This window comes from Raphanus sativus, chromosome 6 (genome assembly GCF_000801105.2).
Source record: "Raphanus sativus cultivar WK10039 chromosome 6, ASM80110v3, whole genome shotgun sequence".
Taxonomy (NCBI): domain Eukaryota; kingdom Viridiplantae; phylum Streptophyta; class Magnoliopsida; order Brassicales; family Brassicaceae; genus Raphanus; species Raphanus sativus.
The window spans coordinates 8,399,605-8,416,241 of record NC_079516.1 but is presented as its reverse complement, the minus strand read 5'-3'; the positions used below and the strand labels follow the sequence as shown (position 1 = coordinate 8,416,241).

Sequence of the window (16,637 nt, the reverse complement as noted above, 5' to 3'; positions counted from 1 at the left end):
TATTTATTGTTATTTCAACTAAAACATCAGGTAATTTGAAACTAATTATTATCATTGATTTTGTTGTCATATATACCAAAGTATTTTTTTTTAAAAAATTCGATATGTTTTTTTCTTCGCAAGGATACGATTTGGTCTTAAAAAAATCCCGAAATTCCCTCAACTTATTTTGTGATAACAAACTCCGACTATTGACGTCACTGAGATTTGTTCTCATATTTATTTCCCTCTATACACATTTGTGTATTGTTGATTTGTTGTTGCGCGTCTCCCTCTCTCTCTCTCTCTCTCTCCTGACGATTTGAATACTCTCAGATTCTGCATTCACTCTCTAATGATGTATCAATCAAACGAAGACGACGACGATCTTTTCGCTTCCCTTTGCTTCGATCATCATAGGTTCCTTTCAGTTCTTTTTTTATTCAATCTGCCTTCAGTTATGATTATTCTTTTTGGTTCGTGTGTGAACCGAACCCATGTTGTTTTGTTTCACTTTCATTGATTCTGTAGCAATGAAGGAGAAGATCCTTACGCGTTTATACAACAGACAGATCAGGAAAACCTCTTTCCCGAGTTTGGTTTGAATTTGCAGCCAGAGCAAGACCATCATGTATGTACCCAGTTCGATTCCTTTAGTGGAAACCTTCCGCAAGTCTGTAGCTTCACCGGTGACAACAACGGTTTAGGACCTTTTTGTGGCCTTGTCTATAGTACCAACAGCATTGGATCAGCACAACTGGATTTGGGGACACATAGCTTTAGAGGGACAACGACTCATGTGCAGCAGGAACAGGAACAGGAACGAGCGTGTTGCCCTGTTGTGGAGATCAATTCTTCATCCTCTGTTGAAGTTGTCAAGGAAGAGTTTGATGAAGAATGCTCAAGAAAGAGGTCAACCTTTTTACATTGATTGTGATCTCCTTGTTTGGTTATCTATAGGGACCTGTTCTGTTATCTGTTGTCTGAATCTGATTATGTATGAACAGGGGACGAACTGGACCATGTAGCAAGCCAGGAACCAAAGCCGGTCGTGAGAAAAAGAAAAGGGAGATGCTAAACGACAAGTATGTTCAGAGATTTTGCCCTAATGCGCTGTGTTTTTTAGATGTTGTATTCACTTGGTATTTGTATTTGTTCAGGTTCATGGATTTGAGCTCTGTTTTGGAGCCTACAAGGACTCCAAAGACAGATAAACCAGCGATCCTCGATGATGCAATCAGGGTAGTGAATCAGCTCAGAGGTGAAGCTCATGAGCTTAAAGAAACCAACCAGATGCTTCTAGAAGAAATCAAGAGTCTCAAGGTTGGTTTCTCACTTTTGTCCTAATGAAACTATGAGAGACTTATTCAGTTTGTAAAACAGGAGGAGAAGAACGAGCTAAGAGAAGAAAAGATGGTGTTGAAGTCAGATAAAGAGAAGATGGAGCAACAGATGAGATCAATGGCGGCTGTTCCGTCTCCTGGTTTCATGCCCTCTCATCCGGCAGCTTTCCATCAGAATAAAATGGCGGTTTACGGAAGTTATGGTTACTATCCAAACATGCCAGTGATGCCATACTTACTACCGCCTTCGCAGCGTGATACTTCTCAAGATCAGCAGAACTGGTCTAAAGCTGCTTAAGCAGCTTCCTTTTGTTTAGTAGCATTGAATCATAATATCAACAGTCACTCTGGAGTTTTGTTTCCTTCAGATGATTCTTTGTTATGAGTTTTGCAGTAACTTATTTGGGGGATAGATAATGTTATGATTTCAAGTGTTAAGAGCTTATTCTTTTTTTTTTGAAAAAGCAAGAGCTTATTCTTTAGGTTCTGCTTTTATGCTCTCTTGATTAAACAATACAAAGGTGGAAATAAACACACAACAGTACTTCAAAATAGTGGTTGGGTCATAGTAGAAGCATCTTTGCCACTTTGTTTTAATCTCATTTAATCCACAGCCGTTGGATCTTTGTCAATTTAGCTTGAAAGTAAGGCACACCAATCAATTTTTCTTTATTATTATTTCTATCAATCTTAGTTTTGATCCAAGCACTATCCATAATTGAAATTTACATAAAATGGCTTGTAACTGTTAATTTACATAAGAAGTATACTTTTAAAACATCAAAAAGTTACATAAAATTGAGTTAAGAAAAAAAGGTATAATTGTTTCTATTAACAAAATAAAGAATCAAAAATCTTTAAAATGGCTTTTGTCTCATAAGAGTATGTATACATATGGAACTTGTACAAGTGAATGCGGTTGTTGAGTTATCCAGAAGCAAGTAGCCAAAGAGTGGTAAGTGAAGAAATGGCGATTGTGATCCAAGAAAGGAAAGCTAAAGCAACAGAGAGTTGATACCTCCAACACTCTGCTTCAAAAGTGCAGCTTCCTAAATCCCCAAAATATAAAACCGTTATCCCTGCAGAGGACGAGGCTCCTGCTAGAGACAATGTTGATGTTACCTGAACGAAACACAAACAAAAGATGGTTTAAGGTTTTTGATGATTTGTTTGTGTCATTTTGGAAGAGAAACAGAGAGGGACTTACCCAGTCTCCAACTACAAAGAGGCTGATCAAAACCGGGCTAACAAGTGTTTTCTTTGTAAATAAAGCGAAGGTGTCTAGTATTGCAAGACCAAAACTCCATATGACTTGCAAACCCATTGCTGCAATTAGGTAGCTGCAAATCAATACTGAGAAGAGTAAGAAAAATAAGCTTAAAAAAGTTATAATCTTTTTTCCTTTACATAGCTTGAGAAGGCTATATAGTGACAGAATCAAATATCAGATTACATCTGAAAGCATACAACTTTGAAGATTGACTAAAATATCAAAGTTTCCCAAAAGAGAAAAACACGCCACATTTGTGTAAGAGCTGAGGATACAGAAAAAGCCTATAGCTTCTTGATGTTTTGAAACTTAAGAGAAACCAATATCAACACCTATCTTCCTCAATCATGAAGCAATACACACTTGTCTAGAAAAAGATCAACTTCCAGGTACCTAGCATCAGACCCAATTGAGCAGTCTAGAGGTCTAAACTAGTTAAAGAATCAAAAAGCAATTCTCTACGACGAATGGATCTGTAGAAACCCTCCCTAGATTTCAATGCCATACTATTCAGTAACACAATCTCGAGGCTGATCAGATAAAGATAGAGAGTGTTGTGAATACCAGAAAGAAGTGTAGCTGAAGAATCCACCGGAGGTAACCATGTAAGAAATAGAGGCAGCAGCAAAAACACACTGAGAAATTCTCAAGACAAGACCAGTCAAAGTCCCTGGTGCCCCAGGGATATCTATCATTTCTCTCTTCCAAGACACAAATCAAAAGTAAGACACAAACCCAAATCGTCAAAATATAGCCTTTGTTTACTTCTCCGACAAAAAAGGCAAAAAAAAAATAGAACCTTGCCGCCAAAAAATAAAACAAGATTCTGAAAAGATCAGACGATTTTACCGGTGAGGAAACAAAAGAGTTTTCTTTTTTTTTTTAAATGGGTTTTAGGATACGAAATTGAAGGATCAGAGGAGTAGAATTAAAGACTTTTGCTGAGTTTACTTTTTTCCACAGAAAGGGCACAGAGAGGGATTGGCGAAGAAGAACAAATGCGCATTTTTTTGTGTTTAATGTTTTGTTTATTGGAAAGTGGATTTTTTTTAATTAGTTTAATATATAGCTGATGGTGAAAGTGATTGACAAATTTCTGTATATTTTTAGTACATCTTTGAACTTTTCCATTGTTGGAAGTTTGCTTTTTCTCCATCGGCAAATTCATTTTTGAAGTTTGATTGTTTAATTTCATAAAAAAACAATATAAAATTTTATAAAGTTGTACGTTTGTATTTTATAAAATCAGACAATTCATATAATTTTCAAAGAAAAAATGATAAGAATAGGATGATATATTAACAGAATGAAGAGCAAAATGTCTTTTTCTAGTTCTAAAATTCTAATGAACTTCTAAAATTTAAATGAGAAAAAACTAATTTAAAATGAGCAGTTTATAGTTTACATAATAATTATAGTTTAAAAATTAATTTGAATATGTTAAAATTACTTATAAACTTGATTTTTTTACAATATTGCTTTCCCAAAATTATAATCACAAAAATATAAAAATTTCTAAACATGATCAATATTTTCAAATTACTTTAATTTAACTTTTTAAACCGCATTTCTTTGATTTTTTTAGAAATAATATTTCCTTAATAATAGTGTCCCCTATCATTTACTTGAAATATTATATATTCTTGAGGTGTCTTTATAATGTATGATAGATTATATATTCACGGTATACATGAATTTGTATTTATAATTTTGTTAAGCTTTTAAGTTAATTCTTTAAAAATTCTAATAATTATTTATATATAGTTTTTTAGGATATTGATTTTGTTTTTACCTTACGTTTATAATTTATTTATGAAATTTTACACTTCAATTGTCTCAAAAAAACTGTACACTTCAAAAATATTAGTTCTTAGCTATTCATTTATTTATTTATATTTATCAATATATAAATTATATTTAGAAATATATTTTATTGTTTAGAAAAAAAATTAAAAATTAAATATTATAGATTGTTGGATGCATTTAAAAAGTTGATAAAATGTTGTAAATATGTTTTTCATATATTTTAATTTAATGATATAAACGGTTAAGCTATTTTTAATATTCAACTTTGATTTGTACTCATAAATATTTTACAACGAATGTTTGATATATATATATATATATATATATATGTGTGTGTGTGTGTGTGTGTGTGTGATAATATAATATTTAGATATAAATTTTAATCACAATAAATATTTTGATAGAGTTTAACTAGTATTAAATAGTTTTTTTATATAATATTAAAGTTTAAATAATGTAAGAAATATTTTAGTTATTTAAATAATAAAATAATCTATATATTAAATTTATCTTCTACTTTGATCAAATCATTTTGTATTATTTTTAAAAATATTATTTAATTCTGTTTTAAATTTCCAAATATTGTATCTATATCAAATTGATTCTTTTTAATAATTTTTGTTTTGTAAGTTTTCCCTTGTTTTGTATGGATTTCTAGTTAGTTTTGAAATAATTTCATTTTTGGAAATTTTTTACATTTGAAGTATAATAAACTTAATTTCATTTTTGGAATTTTTTTACATTTGAAGTATAATAAACTTAAATAATGATTTGGCATATTTGTGTTACTTTATTATATATATATATATATATATATAACAAGTTGATTTGTTTTAAATTATGTTTGCTTTGTTAGTTTGATTTATTTTGTATGGACTTTTAAAATCGATGACTTCAATTCTTATAGCTTTGATTTTTAAATGTATTGTATTATTTTTAAGAAAATATTTGTTAATTTCCAAAACATTGTATCTACATCAAGTTGTTTCTTTTTAAAGAGAGCACTGCTACTACTACGAGTCTACGACCAATTCATTGATGAAGCTAAAGGGCCGTCGAACAAACTCGACAAGGATTTGTGATTGCTTTATCCGCAAACTACAATCGTTAAATACAGGTCAAAGTCTTAATTAATTTTCTCAGTTCCCTGCTGGTCAAAGTCTGATTTGTATTAAAATCTAACTCATAAAAGTCTAATTTGAATTGTATGCAGTGTTGTAGGACAACATTTCATTCAGGATCTGACAAGACAAAATTATTTAAAACACAATTGAAAGGCCATATATCGGCTCAATTAGTTTTGTGCTTCTTGAGCATCCCATACTTATGTTTTATCGTAATGAAGAACACCAAAGCAGCTATTATTCCAAAACCCTACAAGAATAGTAAACTAGTTTTAGTTTCTGATACTTATTGTTATCTTAATGCTAACCGACAATTATTGTAAGTTATCAAATACCTTAATGAAGGGCAAGAAAAATGTGTTAAACTTGCTCTGTGTGAACAGAGGATTCGAGTTGGCTTGTCTCTCAATCTGCAAAAAAGTGATCCAGAATATTATGCAAACTATAGTGTGATGATAAAGTAAGTAATGACATTTGATTACCTCGTTAATTAGATCGCAAAATTTCTGGCTCTGTTCTTCCTGATCTATGGACTCGTGGTGGCACATGGCCATGCGCACTCCATTATCTGCTAACAGTGTCTCGTTAACATACTGATCATACATTTTAGTTGTGTTATATACTTATATCAGTTATATATAATCATATCTGCTAGTTAATACTTAATAGTACGTTATGTAAAAGGTAGTGAGATAATAAGTGTTATAGTTAGATTCATCACCTCGCTTATTTGATCGCAGAATTTCCGGTGCCTTGCGTTGCTTAAACCGAGTTCTTCACAAGCTAATAATGTGTTTCAGGTGTGTTATAATTATATATTATCAGTATATTAACTACACCAGGTCTAGCCGCGGATATGGTTCTTACTGTGATGAGAGATTTGTAGAAAATGTTGATACGATTGTCGAAATTGTATATAACCCCGATTGTAGAGATCATACAAAACCGGGCTCAATATTGCTTGGTATATAAGCTACGATCAAACAACATCAAATTTTTAGTACTTATGGTTTATTATTTCAAGGTTAAACATAACAATAAGATAATGACGTGAATTAATATACCAAGATAAGCGCTCCGGGGCAAGTGCTGGAGAGGAAAGATATCCCTCCGTATAACTTCATCACAATACCAAGACCAATTATGTACTTGGCCTAAAAATATTATGATCAATATAATGAAACAATTAGATAAACTATATAATATTCTCATATGCGTTGTTATACTTAACAATTTGGTATAATAACACTCCACCTTCATTACTATACCAAGAATTATGTACTCCTGAGCAGCTTCTTCACCATTAAGGTTAAATACCAACCAAGTACGTTCATCATCATAACTTAAGGAAAAAACATTGAAATTTAATAATTAGCTTACAGACAAACCAATATATATCATTTAGATCAAATATTTTGATTAGTGCTTACTCTCTCCAAGCAGACACGATAAACGCAAACGCGAAAACAAGTCGACTGGCATGGATAAGACGCAACATTTTCTCCATTTTTTCCGCAATAGGAAAGATAATTAATCGTATATATATTTGTGTTTAAATGTACCAGACAGAAAAAAGAGAGTTTGTTAGGAAGGAAGATGATGATCACCAAAGAGACGACTATATGGTAGTTCAATGATGGAAAATTAAATATACAAACCATGGTCTTTTATATATAAAAGGACGAGAGTAAACACTACTATAAGTGTTGACCAAAAAAAAAACACTACTATAAGTAAAGTGAAAAAATGTTTAAGATACTACAACTAGTTATTAGTTTGACTTGACTTGTTACAAGTTGATATTATTATGCCAAATGTATTTCTGAATCATTACTAAAATGCGATTAGTTTGACTGATTAAATATTTAAATATGATGTTTTTAATGCTACTGATCATAATTCGATTTTACGTGATGTGAATCTACTATGTATACTATAAAAACGGATGAGTTGCAGAAAAACTATATAGATATATAACACAATTTTTTTTATTTGGTTCTTATTTTTATTTTTTTAATCAATATTTGGTTCTTATTTAAGCTAGAACCTTACGAGAATAGCTCTGCAAAGATGGTCAATTTACATCTTTGTCATGTGCATGTGCATACTAGGGACAGACATTTTATCCATTAAATTTAATTGATTCGTTATTCGTTGTTATTCGATCTGAAAATTCAGGATATTTGTAAGCTTTCGAAACAAAGTAAATACTAAAATTCAATATCCGTTAAAATCGAAGCAAATCACAAATATTAAAATTTTGAGAAGCGAATATCCAATCAGATCCGTCAATATATAAATACATGTATTTTTATTATATTTAAAGTTTTAAATGTATAAAACTATATAATTATTACATTGTTACTTATATAAAAGTATTATATAAAAGGAAGAGAAAAAATTTATGACAATTATAGATTTTTTTCTTTAGTTTTGTATTATTATAATTGTTAACTAAGTTTAAATTTTTTAAAATATATAGATTCACTATTTCTTTTAATTTTTATATTTTATATCATGCAAAACAGATATTTTACAAAAAAAATTGTATAAATTTTTAAGATTATATATATAAATCAAACAAATGAGATATCCGTAAATATCCACAAATATCTATTTATTTTCGGGATGTCCATTTTTCCGAATATCCGTATTTTTCCGAAACAAAACAAATCGGAAAATTAGATATCCGTAACATTCGAAGCAAATCATAAATATTTTTAAAAACCCGGATATTCGATCCGTGCCCAGACCTATGCATATATATACAAGTTTTTTTTTTGCTTAACTCTCTTTATGTTCTTGTTGTGACAAGTAACGTCTGGTCATTGTTTTATTTTACCGACAGATTCACCCTATATATAACTGTTTCAAATGGCGTCATTTTGAAGAAAAAGAAGAGATTTTTTTTCGTGTAGTTTAAATATTTAGATTGCTTAATCTTATGCATATCTTCAATCACAATGTATACTAGAGTATTCACTGCTATGCCCTTCTACATAAATTAGTAAAGCATCGTTTCACGATTAAAGTAAAAAAATGGAAAAATAATGAAAGAGAGATAGATAGAGTTTGTTCATTAGCCAAAATGATTCAATGCCTAGATTTAACACATAAAAGACACAGAGAATCACAAGATTTATTTTTAAAGAAAATAATATATAGAAAGTGGGATAGTTTTAGTCAGTTTTAACTTTGGATTCCTTTTTAGCTTTGTTGAGTTTGTGTTTCATTGTCAAGAAAAAGAGCAATGCTCCTACTACGGCCAATCCTTTGATGAAGCTTAAGAGATGCTGAACAAACTCGTTATGTCCGAACAATGAAGAGTTTGTAGCTGCCTGATCCGTAAGCTACACAAGACACATTATACTCCGTCAGCAGAAACATTTCGTAATGTAAAACTTATTACACATATATAGGCATCAAGAAAACACCTCACGGAATTTTGATATGACATTCTCAACATGCTGCTCGTCAAAGTTTGACTTGTAGAAATTGTTAACGGTCTCGTAAGACACCGTTTCGTTCAGGATCTAAACAAACAAATCCGGGGACAGAATAAGAAAAAAAAAGTGAGATAACAAACCATAGAGGCTCAAAAGAAAAATTAAATGTTAATATCTACCCTTTTGAATTTGAGATAAAGGAGTCCAAATTGTTCAATGTCGACACGATGGCTATAGAAATCGTGATGGATCATTGTAATAATGCCTTGGTGTAGAAGCTAAATAACCACAAGGAAACATATTGATTTGACATGAAACCAAAGAGATTTATAACTATAAGATGAAGCTCAAAATCAAAGGAACTGCACAACATTTAAGTTTGATTATTTTTATATCTTGTTCTAATTAGAGTTGGTTCTAGCATTTTCAGGATCTTTATTTTAGATCGATTAATGATAGAGGTTTTCTTAGAGACTAAACAAATAAAACTTGTAGTTAACTATCTTAAGAAGCTGAGAGTTAGTACCAATAGGAAAGCTCCAAAGAAGCTGCCATAGATGAAGATAAGTCCGCCAAGCGTCTTCACTATGATACTAATTGCCATAAGATGCTTAATCTGGTCTCCTGAATATCCGAACTTTGGTCTCCAGTAATCCTCTGCTCCTTCCCAATTGGAGCTAAGCTCCATGTAACTAAATATAGCAAAGAAAAAAAAATGTACGTCTCGAGTTAACGCATTAACTGAGAAGAGTGTCTGATACCGTCAGGAATCTCACATCGGACACGAGTTGCAGTCTAAAGTAATATATGGACACATAACCATCTACCACAAAACTCAACATATACCTTACAATTGTTATATTTCACACCATCTTCAAATGTTTCTATGAATCTAGAAATCAACCTGATCAATCTATATTAAAATTCTGAGTGAAGATAGTTATGATGAGGATATTAAATAGAAAATTAAAGGATAAGAGGAAAACAGAAGAGGTGGTTGGTTAGTCTTACTCATGCCAAGCAGAGAAGAAGAAGGAGGAGGAAAAAAGCGCTCTTCCAATGGTTTCAACATAAGGGAAAGTAGCAACTTTACTTCCTAAATTGTTCACTTTTCTCTGCACAAAGTCCATCTCCGGTTCTTACTATGTATCCTAATCAAATATTAAAGCCAGAGGAAGATATAGTGAGGACGGAAGGTTGGGAACTTTGATCGTTTAGAAAGAAAGACTTACTCTTTCACTGCTTATGGAGAAGAAACTGAAGAGGAGCCAATAGTAAGAATTTGATTGGTGATGAGAAGATGATTTATTTCCAAGAAAAATTGCGACTAGGTCTTCTTCTTCTTGAGAAGAAAAGGTGGGTGCACTTTGCACGTTCTAAGCGTTGTTTTTCCTGTTTAAACTCAAGAATAATTATTACTAATAACCTGTAACAAGAAATAAGTGAGTATATATATTTTAAAGATTTTAGTTTTGAAATTTAAGATAGAAGACGTGATGTGCACATCAGACTGCATTGACAACTGTAATTCTGTGTACGGTGCACCATTAATGAATAGCTTAATACATTATTCTTACATACTTGGTGTGCTATCAAGCAAAAAGCAAGACACTTAAATTTGAGAAATAAACTATTTACATCCCAACATCGTAATCCTTATCGAGCGTACATAAAAACAATTAATGAATGTAACAGCTCTTGACTCAAGAATGGACACTTTTTTTTTTTTAAGAATGGACACTTGTTTAACAACAAAACCAAATCATTCGTAATTCTTTACGTGCAAAAAGAGTGTGAAGAGGCAGGCTGTGTATATATTTTGAAATCTATGTATCCCTGTGATTTCTGTTTGTTTTGATTTGTATTTTACAAAAAAAAATCCGAAAATAACAAAAATTGACCCAATTGTATGTTTGTAATCTGCGGTTTTAATAATTCTTTTTTTTTAATTACAGTGTTTAATCTTGGTTTATCTAGTTTGGTAAGAAAATAGATTCCACGTTAAACACATGAAATACATTAAGATCACTACTGTGCGTTGTCTTCATAATTTATCATAAAAATTAGATCATGACAGATAAGATACTTAACTAATCCTATTTATTAATTAGAATTTGTTCATACATACTAGCATAATTATATAAACTAGAGATTGATCCGCGCACTCGTACAGATAATAATTCTTACATTTTTATATATTAAAATTTGTTTTCTATAGTTAGTGTTATATATTTTAGATATCTCGTAATATAACTAATTGTAATCAAAAAAACTGAACAGAATCGGATAATATAATATTTTGTAAAAATATCCGAACCCGTTTAAAATACATTGGTTATAAATATTTTTAAGTTCCTACATCAGAACTGAACATATCTAGATCCAAAAAGACTCAACGCAAAATCCACACATAAATTTATAATATTCAAACAGAGTTTAATTTCAAAACTAAAAAACAATACCCGGAAAGAACAACATGTACCTAAGAAGATAGCCAATATTCATGTCTAACTGATTTTATTTAGTAAAATAATCATTTAGAGTGAGAAATTAAATGATAGTAAATGTAATACATTTTTCCTTATTTTGATTTAAGTTATCATTTTATTCACAAAACTTGTCTTTAAATTATGTTTTGGCTATTCCACCGATTGAAACTAAAACAAAAAAATGTCTTACTAAAAAAATTACACCGAACGTTTAACCATATTCAAAACCCAATTATTTTACATTTTTATTTTATAATTGACACAAAGTTAATGTTGATTAACTAATAAAAATATGCAATATTATAATTATGATAATATAATTAATGGTGTGAATTATTGTTAAGATAATATAATTAATAAAATTGTTAAACTGAATAAAATTAGAAAATACAATTAATGTAATATTGCTGTTTCCAAACAATTTTCATTTATTTTGCTATCTATGTTTTTAAAAAGTATTAAAATTACTTCAATTTTAAAAATATAGATATTGTTATACATGTTTCTAAATAATTTTTATTTATTCTGCTATCTATATTTCTAAATAGTACCGAAATATATTTCCTTTTTAATAATAATAAAATATATCATTTCTGTTATATATTTTTTTCTTTGAAGATGGGCTATTGACTTGTGCCCTTTCATAATTGGTTTTGATTAATTAACAAAAAAGGTGGTGTCATTAAGTTTCAAATGTTACCATATAAAATGGTTACGTGTACTCTTATCTTATGATGATTAGCTGTAATCAGTCAAATAATTTGTTTCATATTCAAAATCAGATTGATCACGTAGGGATTATATGTGCAGACAACTAATTGTTAATTCTGGAAATGTTTTTAAGCACCAATGAAAAATAGTATTTGTCCCTCCGCAATACGATATGTCTTTTCGAATTAGAAAATTTACTTTTTAAAAGTAAATATGTATGTATAAAAGTAAAAATAAATTAAGTTTTAAAACTAATACAAGGATAGATCTTAAAAATCGTAAAATTTATTTATTCTCATAATAATATAAAATCTAAATGAATATCTGTCTCAATACATTTTATTTTATTCTCGAAATATTTTTAAATTTTTTTTTTCAAGTTGATTAGCGTTTATTCATAACAATGGTGTCACTGGATCCAACATAACCAATAATGTGATATTTTTATTAAATGGTGCTTTTAGTATTTTCAACATTTGGTTATGCAATGCACATCTCTACCATTTTATTTATTTTAAATAAGTCTTTTCTGTGAAGGTTGACTTCAAAAACACCCAAATCATGATTCTCACCTTCTCTAATATTTAACACATATAAAGAATAGAAGCACATTAAGGATTTTGTTCGACAAGCCGGTCTGCATCAATAAATAGTGTTTGTCCATATTAAGACTTATTGACTAAACCAACTTCGTCCTTGTCAGTTGCTGCTTCTATTTTCGTCTCAATGTTATGTACGAATCTTCTAATTAGTTACTTCTTCGTACGCTACAGATTCAACAAAAAAATTTACTTTTGGAACAAGTAAGTATCTCTGCCACTTAATCAACATCCCAGTTCTTGTTTCTTATGTTAAAATAAAAATAAATGATACAATTATTTACTGATGCTTTCTAAGAAAAATAAAACCAGTGTGTTTCTAGAGTTCTTGGCTTAACAATTGATTCTCATCAAGATACGTCCTTATTCTCTCCATGATGACGTTTTTCGCATTTTTTACTACTATCTTAATCAGATTTCATAGCTAAAATTGACATCAAGAACAAAATAAGACGATGTCAAACGTTAAGAACATGATGTGCACAACCTTAACAAGGTCAATGCCAGCAATTGCATTTTTTTGTAGAATGGCATTTGCCCTTGTCTTTATCATGTCTGCTGTTCTAGAGTAAGAATATTAGAGTACATTCTCGAGACATTTAGTTTGCTTCTGTATCACTACACTTAATACACGGCGGTGGTGGGCTCGCTCGAGGAGAAAACGGTTGGACCAGTAGTAAATGTGATGACCAAATATGGCTCTAAGGTTCTCACTTTCTATACTGGAATGCAAGTGGTCGCATTCGATGTTGGACTTTTAGAGTTTTCGCTCATAACCGCAAAAGGAACTGCAGCTTTGTGGTTCATCTTTGGACAATTCATCCCATCTTACTTCTTGGTACGTACAACCATATATTTCTATCTCGAATCTTTTGCAAAAAAAAATTATTCTTACTATATGTTTTCTTTATTCAGCTCGCAACGGAAATTCTCTCAACTATTATTACTTACCCTACCAACTTAAACGACTTCACTCAGGTTAAAAATTAGCTTGGCTATATTGGTCTTCTATGATCGACAAAGATTTATTGGCAATGAAGAGCAAGGAGAAGAAAGAGAAGGAAGATGAGAAGCCCTCTACTTCCAAAGCCAAAGCAAACTGAACTTCACAAATCCTTTGCTTTATTCCGGGACTTATAACATGAGAGGATGACACAAGACGATGAAGTGATCCCCCAGACAGACTTCGATTGGAACAAAGGAGTTTGGAAGCTTAATGTGGCACCAAAGATTAAACTTTTCCTATGGAAAGTTTTCCAACGGGCTCTACCTGTTGGAGACAGATCTCTAGGGCAAGAGATGTGGCCTCACTGAATCTATACATCATCTATTTTTTAATGTGGTTTTGCTCAAAAGGTATGGAGCTTTGCTTCTTTTAGCTCTACCATTGATAGCAGCGGACTGATATATTTAGTTGTGAACCGGGAGGATTTGATGAGTTTGCTCTGTTTACCTTCGACTGGGTTTCCGTCAGAAGGACTCACCCCATGGATCATGTGGAGGTTATGGACGGCTCGCAACAACCTGGTTTTTAACAAGAAGATTTCCTCACCGGAGATGTAGTCTCGAAGGCAATGTACATTGCACGAGAATGGGAGGGAGCTCAAGAACCGGATACTCATACGAAACGACTCAAGCGTGTTTGCTGATATAATCTGTCTAGCAGAAGAGTTTGAAGCGATCCAATTCGAATGGATTCTTAGAGACAAGAACAAACAAGCGGATGCATGGCAAAATAAGCTTTTATCGAATGCAACTAATGTATTAAACTCCACCCTTTTGAGTTTAATGTTTGAATGAACGAAAGTATGTGTTACAAAACATGAGCATTTCTAATCTCTAGTATTGTTTGCATACAATAAAGTTTGTGGAGTTAAAATTTCCGTTGTTACTTGCTCCAATACTGGACATGGTTAAATTCAGTGATCATGGTTCAGCATAGTTACTACTCGGAGATATTTTAGCAGACAGTTAATACCTTAGAACATTTTCAATTCATTGTTATTTTCACCAGTATAATAACATTTATAGATAAAATTGTTCTAATCTATCTATATTTCTTCTTCTATAATAAAAATTGTTATTTTAATAGAATACATTGGAACAAACTCATCTCTATTATAAAGTTTTTTATTTTCATAAATAAAAGTAGCAAAATATATTTGAAATGGTATAACAAAAGAGATGTTAGGAGATGAAGACAGCGACATTCAATCAGAGAGAGATTGGGGAAGGAGTGCATTGATGTTTTCTTTGTCAATGTTTGAGGGTTTCATTTATTACTGGAATTTGCTTGTTTGTGTGGAAAAAATGCATTTTTGTATTGTTTATTTTAATATTGATAGACTACTTAATGGGCAGGCTCATGGATTTTGGGCCTTCTTATTCTGTATCTTAAATATTGGTTTGTTATAAATGTATATCTGAATACAGATTCAAACATGCCAGGTGTTTGAGAACAAATCAAATGGAAAAATGGAAAAATTGGTAGTGAATATATACGGTGCTTCTGTTCTTTGATTATGTATTCATTTTCCTTCTTTATATAGTTTGTTCTTAGCTCTTAAATCCTGATTGATATACTTAATTTCTGACGATATTTCTTTTGATTTTTGCCGGATATATAAATACACCAAAAGCTAAACTATAAAATTCAAGAAAGTTTAGGTCTCATATCTATAATCCTCTGAAACTCAAATTCAGTATTTAAAATCTTCGATTTAAAGAATAATCAGTCCTACTCCTACTACAAGAGGTTTGAATCTGCTGCACAAAAAAACAATTCAGTACTACAATCACCAACGCTCTGGTATTATTTAAATGTTTTCAAAATCAAGTTGGTGATTAGAAAGGGAGAAAGGGCTCAAGTATAACCATGACAAAGATAAAAGACATGTAATTGTTAGGAAAACCATCTCTGTCGTATGTCAATGACGAGATCAGAAGTAGACAAGACTTATGTTATACAATATTTTGGATATACAAGGACCATGTTATCCGAAACTGTCCACTTATTATCTAGTGTCTATGTTCCTCGTGTTGTAATTTAACTCCGAGAATATATTTTTCACAGTGAAAAAACTCTGATTTCCTATCTTTTTAACCAGTGATCAAGAGGGGAAACAGATTTCTATGTATATGTTTACATTTCTATATATCATATATTATGATAAGAATACTATGAAATAATATAATACAGATATTTAGAAAAATTTCAGAGGAGATATGGTATTTATAATAAAAATCACATAATATAACACATGCCTTGGGCCCTTCGGTATTTGCTCAAGTGCCAGGGGAATGAATTATACACCGAACATATTTACTGTTTGCTAGTGCGTAACTGATATGACATTCGCATTCCGGGATCTTGAACACTTTTCAACTCCTGCGAATCATTTGCATCACTTGGTCGGCTATTCTGACTAGGAACGACCACTTTGGTCTTGATCTTGTTGCTCAAGCCATTATCAATTTATCATCTATGCTGCATAAAGCCGCCTATATTCAAACAAAGCAATACAAGAATGAAATAAAATATTTTAAGAGACTTTTCAGAAGAAAATGTTAGAAGTAAATATAAATTGAGAAAGTATAAGTAAATATATGGTTTTATAATATATAAATTTCATTTTTACTTGTGAAGAGGCAATTTCTTGTAAAGAGATCTCCACCGGTTTATATTTTTTCATTTATACTGTGAGTCTAATTCTTTTCTTTTTTCCTCCTTTTCTCAAAACTATAGTCGAGATGGTTATAGGATGCGTCCGCAAAAGTTGAATGCAAAGTGAAGAGTGGCCATCTATCTGCCATAATGGGTTTTACTGTAGTTGTCAAATAATAAGTATTTTTTTGTACTAATGATTAATA

General features: G+C 31.0%; 4 protein-coding genes across 4 annotated transcripts; 1 reads left to right on the top strand and 3 right to left on the bottom strand.

Annotated features, from left to right (window-relative positions):
* Positions 1–237: 237 nt before the first annotated feature.
* LOC130495986 (transcription factor bHLH34-like) lies at positions 238–1,778 on the top strand. The gene is made up of 5 exons (XM_056987686.1): positions 238–399; positions 511–891; positions 987–1,064; positions 1,140–1,302; positions 1,363–1,778. Exons 1-5 carry the CDS (start codon positions 335–337, stop codon positions 1,618–1,620), a joined length of 945 nt encoding a protein of 314 aa, XP_056843666.1. The 5' UTR covers positions 238–334; the 3' UTR covers positions 1,621–1,778.
* Positions 1,779–2,108: 330 nt separating this feature from the next.
* LOC108805614 (CASP-like protein 5B3) lies at positions 2,109–3,621 on the bottom strand. Its single transcript, XM_018577538.2, has 3 exons — positions 3,157–3,621; positions 2,530–2,662; positions 2,109–2,444 (listed from the first exon to the last, which is right to left on the bottom strand). Exons 1-3 carry the CDS (start codon positions 3,285–3,287, stop codon positions 2,250–2,252), a joined length of 459 nt encoding a protein of 152 aa, XP_018433040.1. The 5' UTR covers positions 3,288–3,621; the 3' UTR covers positions 2,109–2,249.
* A 2,067-nt stretch (positions 3,622–5,688) lies between these two features.
* Positions 5,689–7,029, bottom strand: LOC130495493 (uncharacterized). The gene is made up of 6 exons (XM_056986898.1): positions 6,953–7,029; positions 6,777–6,864; positions 6,587–6,676; positions 6,005–6,115; positions 5,858–5,932; positions 5,689–5,772 (listed from the first exon to the last, which is right to left on the bottom strand). Exons 1-6 carry the CDS (start codon positions 7,027–7,029, stop codon positions 5,689–5,691), a joined length of 525 nt encoding a protein of 174 aa, XP_056842878.1.
* Positions 7,030–8,593: 1,564 nt separating this feature from the next.
* On the bottom strand, positions 8,594–10,354 carry LOC108836777 (uncharacterized). The gene is made up of 6 exons (XM_056988330.1): positions 10,201–10,354; positions 9,980–10,119; positions 9,495–9,660; positions 9,148–9,246; positions 8,957–9,055; positions 8,594–8,872 (listed from the first exon to the last, which is right to left on the bottom strand). The coding sequence occupies exons 2-6, from the start codon at positions 10,096–10,098 to the stop codon at positions 8,702–8,704; spliced, it is 654 nt and encodes a 217-aa protein (XP_056844310.1). The 5' UTR covers positions 10,099–10,119; positions 10,201–10,354; the 3' UTR covers positions 8,594–8,701.
* Positions 10,355–16,637: the final 6,283 nt, after the last annotated feature.

Bases quoted from the DNA above. Each gene is read 5' to 3' on its own strand.
- LOC130495986 (XM_056987686.1), top strand. From the start codon at position 335: ATGATGTATCAATCAAACGAAGACGACGACGATCTTTTCGCTTCCCTT. The intron at 892-986 runs GTCAACCTTTTT...ATGTATGAACAG, and splicing joins GAAGAATGCTCAAGAAAGAG to GGGACGAACTGGACCATGTA. The intron at 1,065-1,139 runs GTATGTTCAGAG...GTATTTGTTCAG, and splicing joins AGGGAGATGCTAAACGACAA to GTTCATGGATTTGAGCTCTG.
- LOC130495493 (XM_056986898.1), bottom strand. From the start codon at position 7,029: ATGGAGAAAATGTTGCGTCTTATCCATGCCAGTCGACTTGTTTTCGCG. The intron at 5,933-6,004 runs GTAATCAAATGT...ACTTTTTTGCAG, and splicing joins TTTGCGATCTAATTAACGAG to ATTGAGAGACAAGCCAACTC. The intron at 5,773-5,857 runs GTATTTGATAAC...CTATTCTTGTAG, and splicing joins TTTTCTTGCCCTTCATTAAG to GGTTTTGGAATAATAGCTGC.
- LOC108836777 (XM_056988330.1), bottom strand. From the start codon at position 10,098: ATGGACTTTGTGCAGAGAAAAGTGAACAATTTAGGAAGTAAAGTTGCT. The intron at 9,056-9,147 runs GTAGATATTAAC...TTGTTTGTTTAG, and splicing joins TTTATCTCAAATTCAAAAGG to ATCCTGAACGAAACGGTGTC. The intron at 8,873-8,956 runs GTGTTTTCTTGA...TGTCTTGTGTAG, and splicing joins TCATATCAAAATTCCGTGAG to CTTACGGATCAGGCAGCTAC.
- LOC108805614 (XM_018577538.2), bottom strand. From the start codon at position 3,287: ATGATAGATATCCCTGGGGCACCAGGGACTTTGACTGGTCTTGTCTTG. The intron at 2,663-3,156 runs GTATTCACAACA...ATTGATTTGCAG, and splicing joins TTCAGCTACACTTCTTTCTG to CTACCTAATTGCAGCAATGG. The intron at 2,445-2,529 runs GTAAGTCCCTCT...TGTTTCGTTCAG, and splicing joins TCTTTGTAGTTGGAGACTGG to GTAACATCAACATTGTCTCT.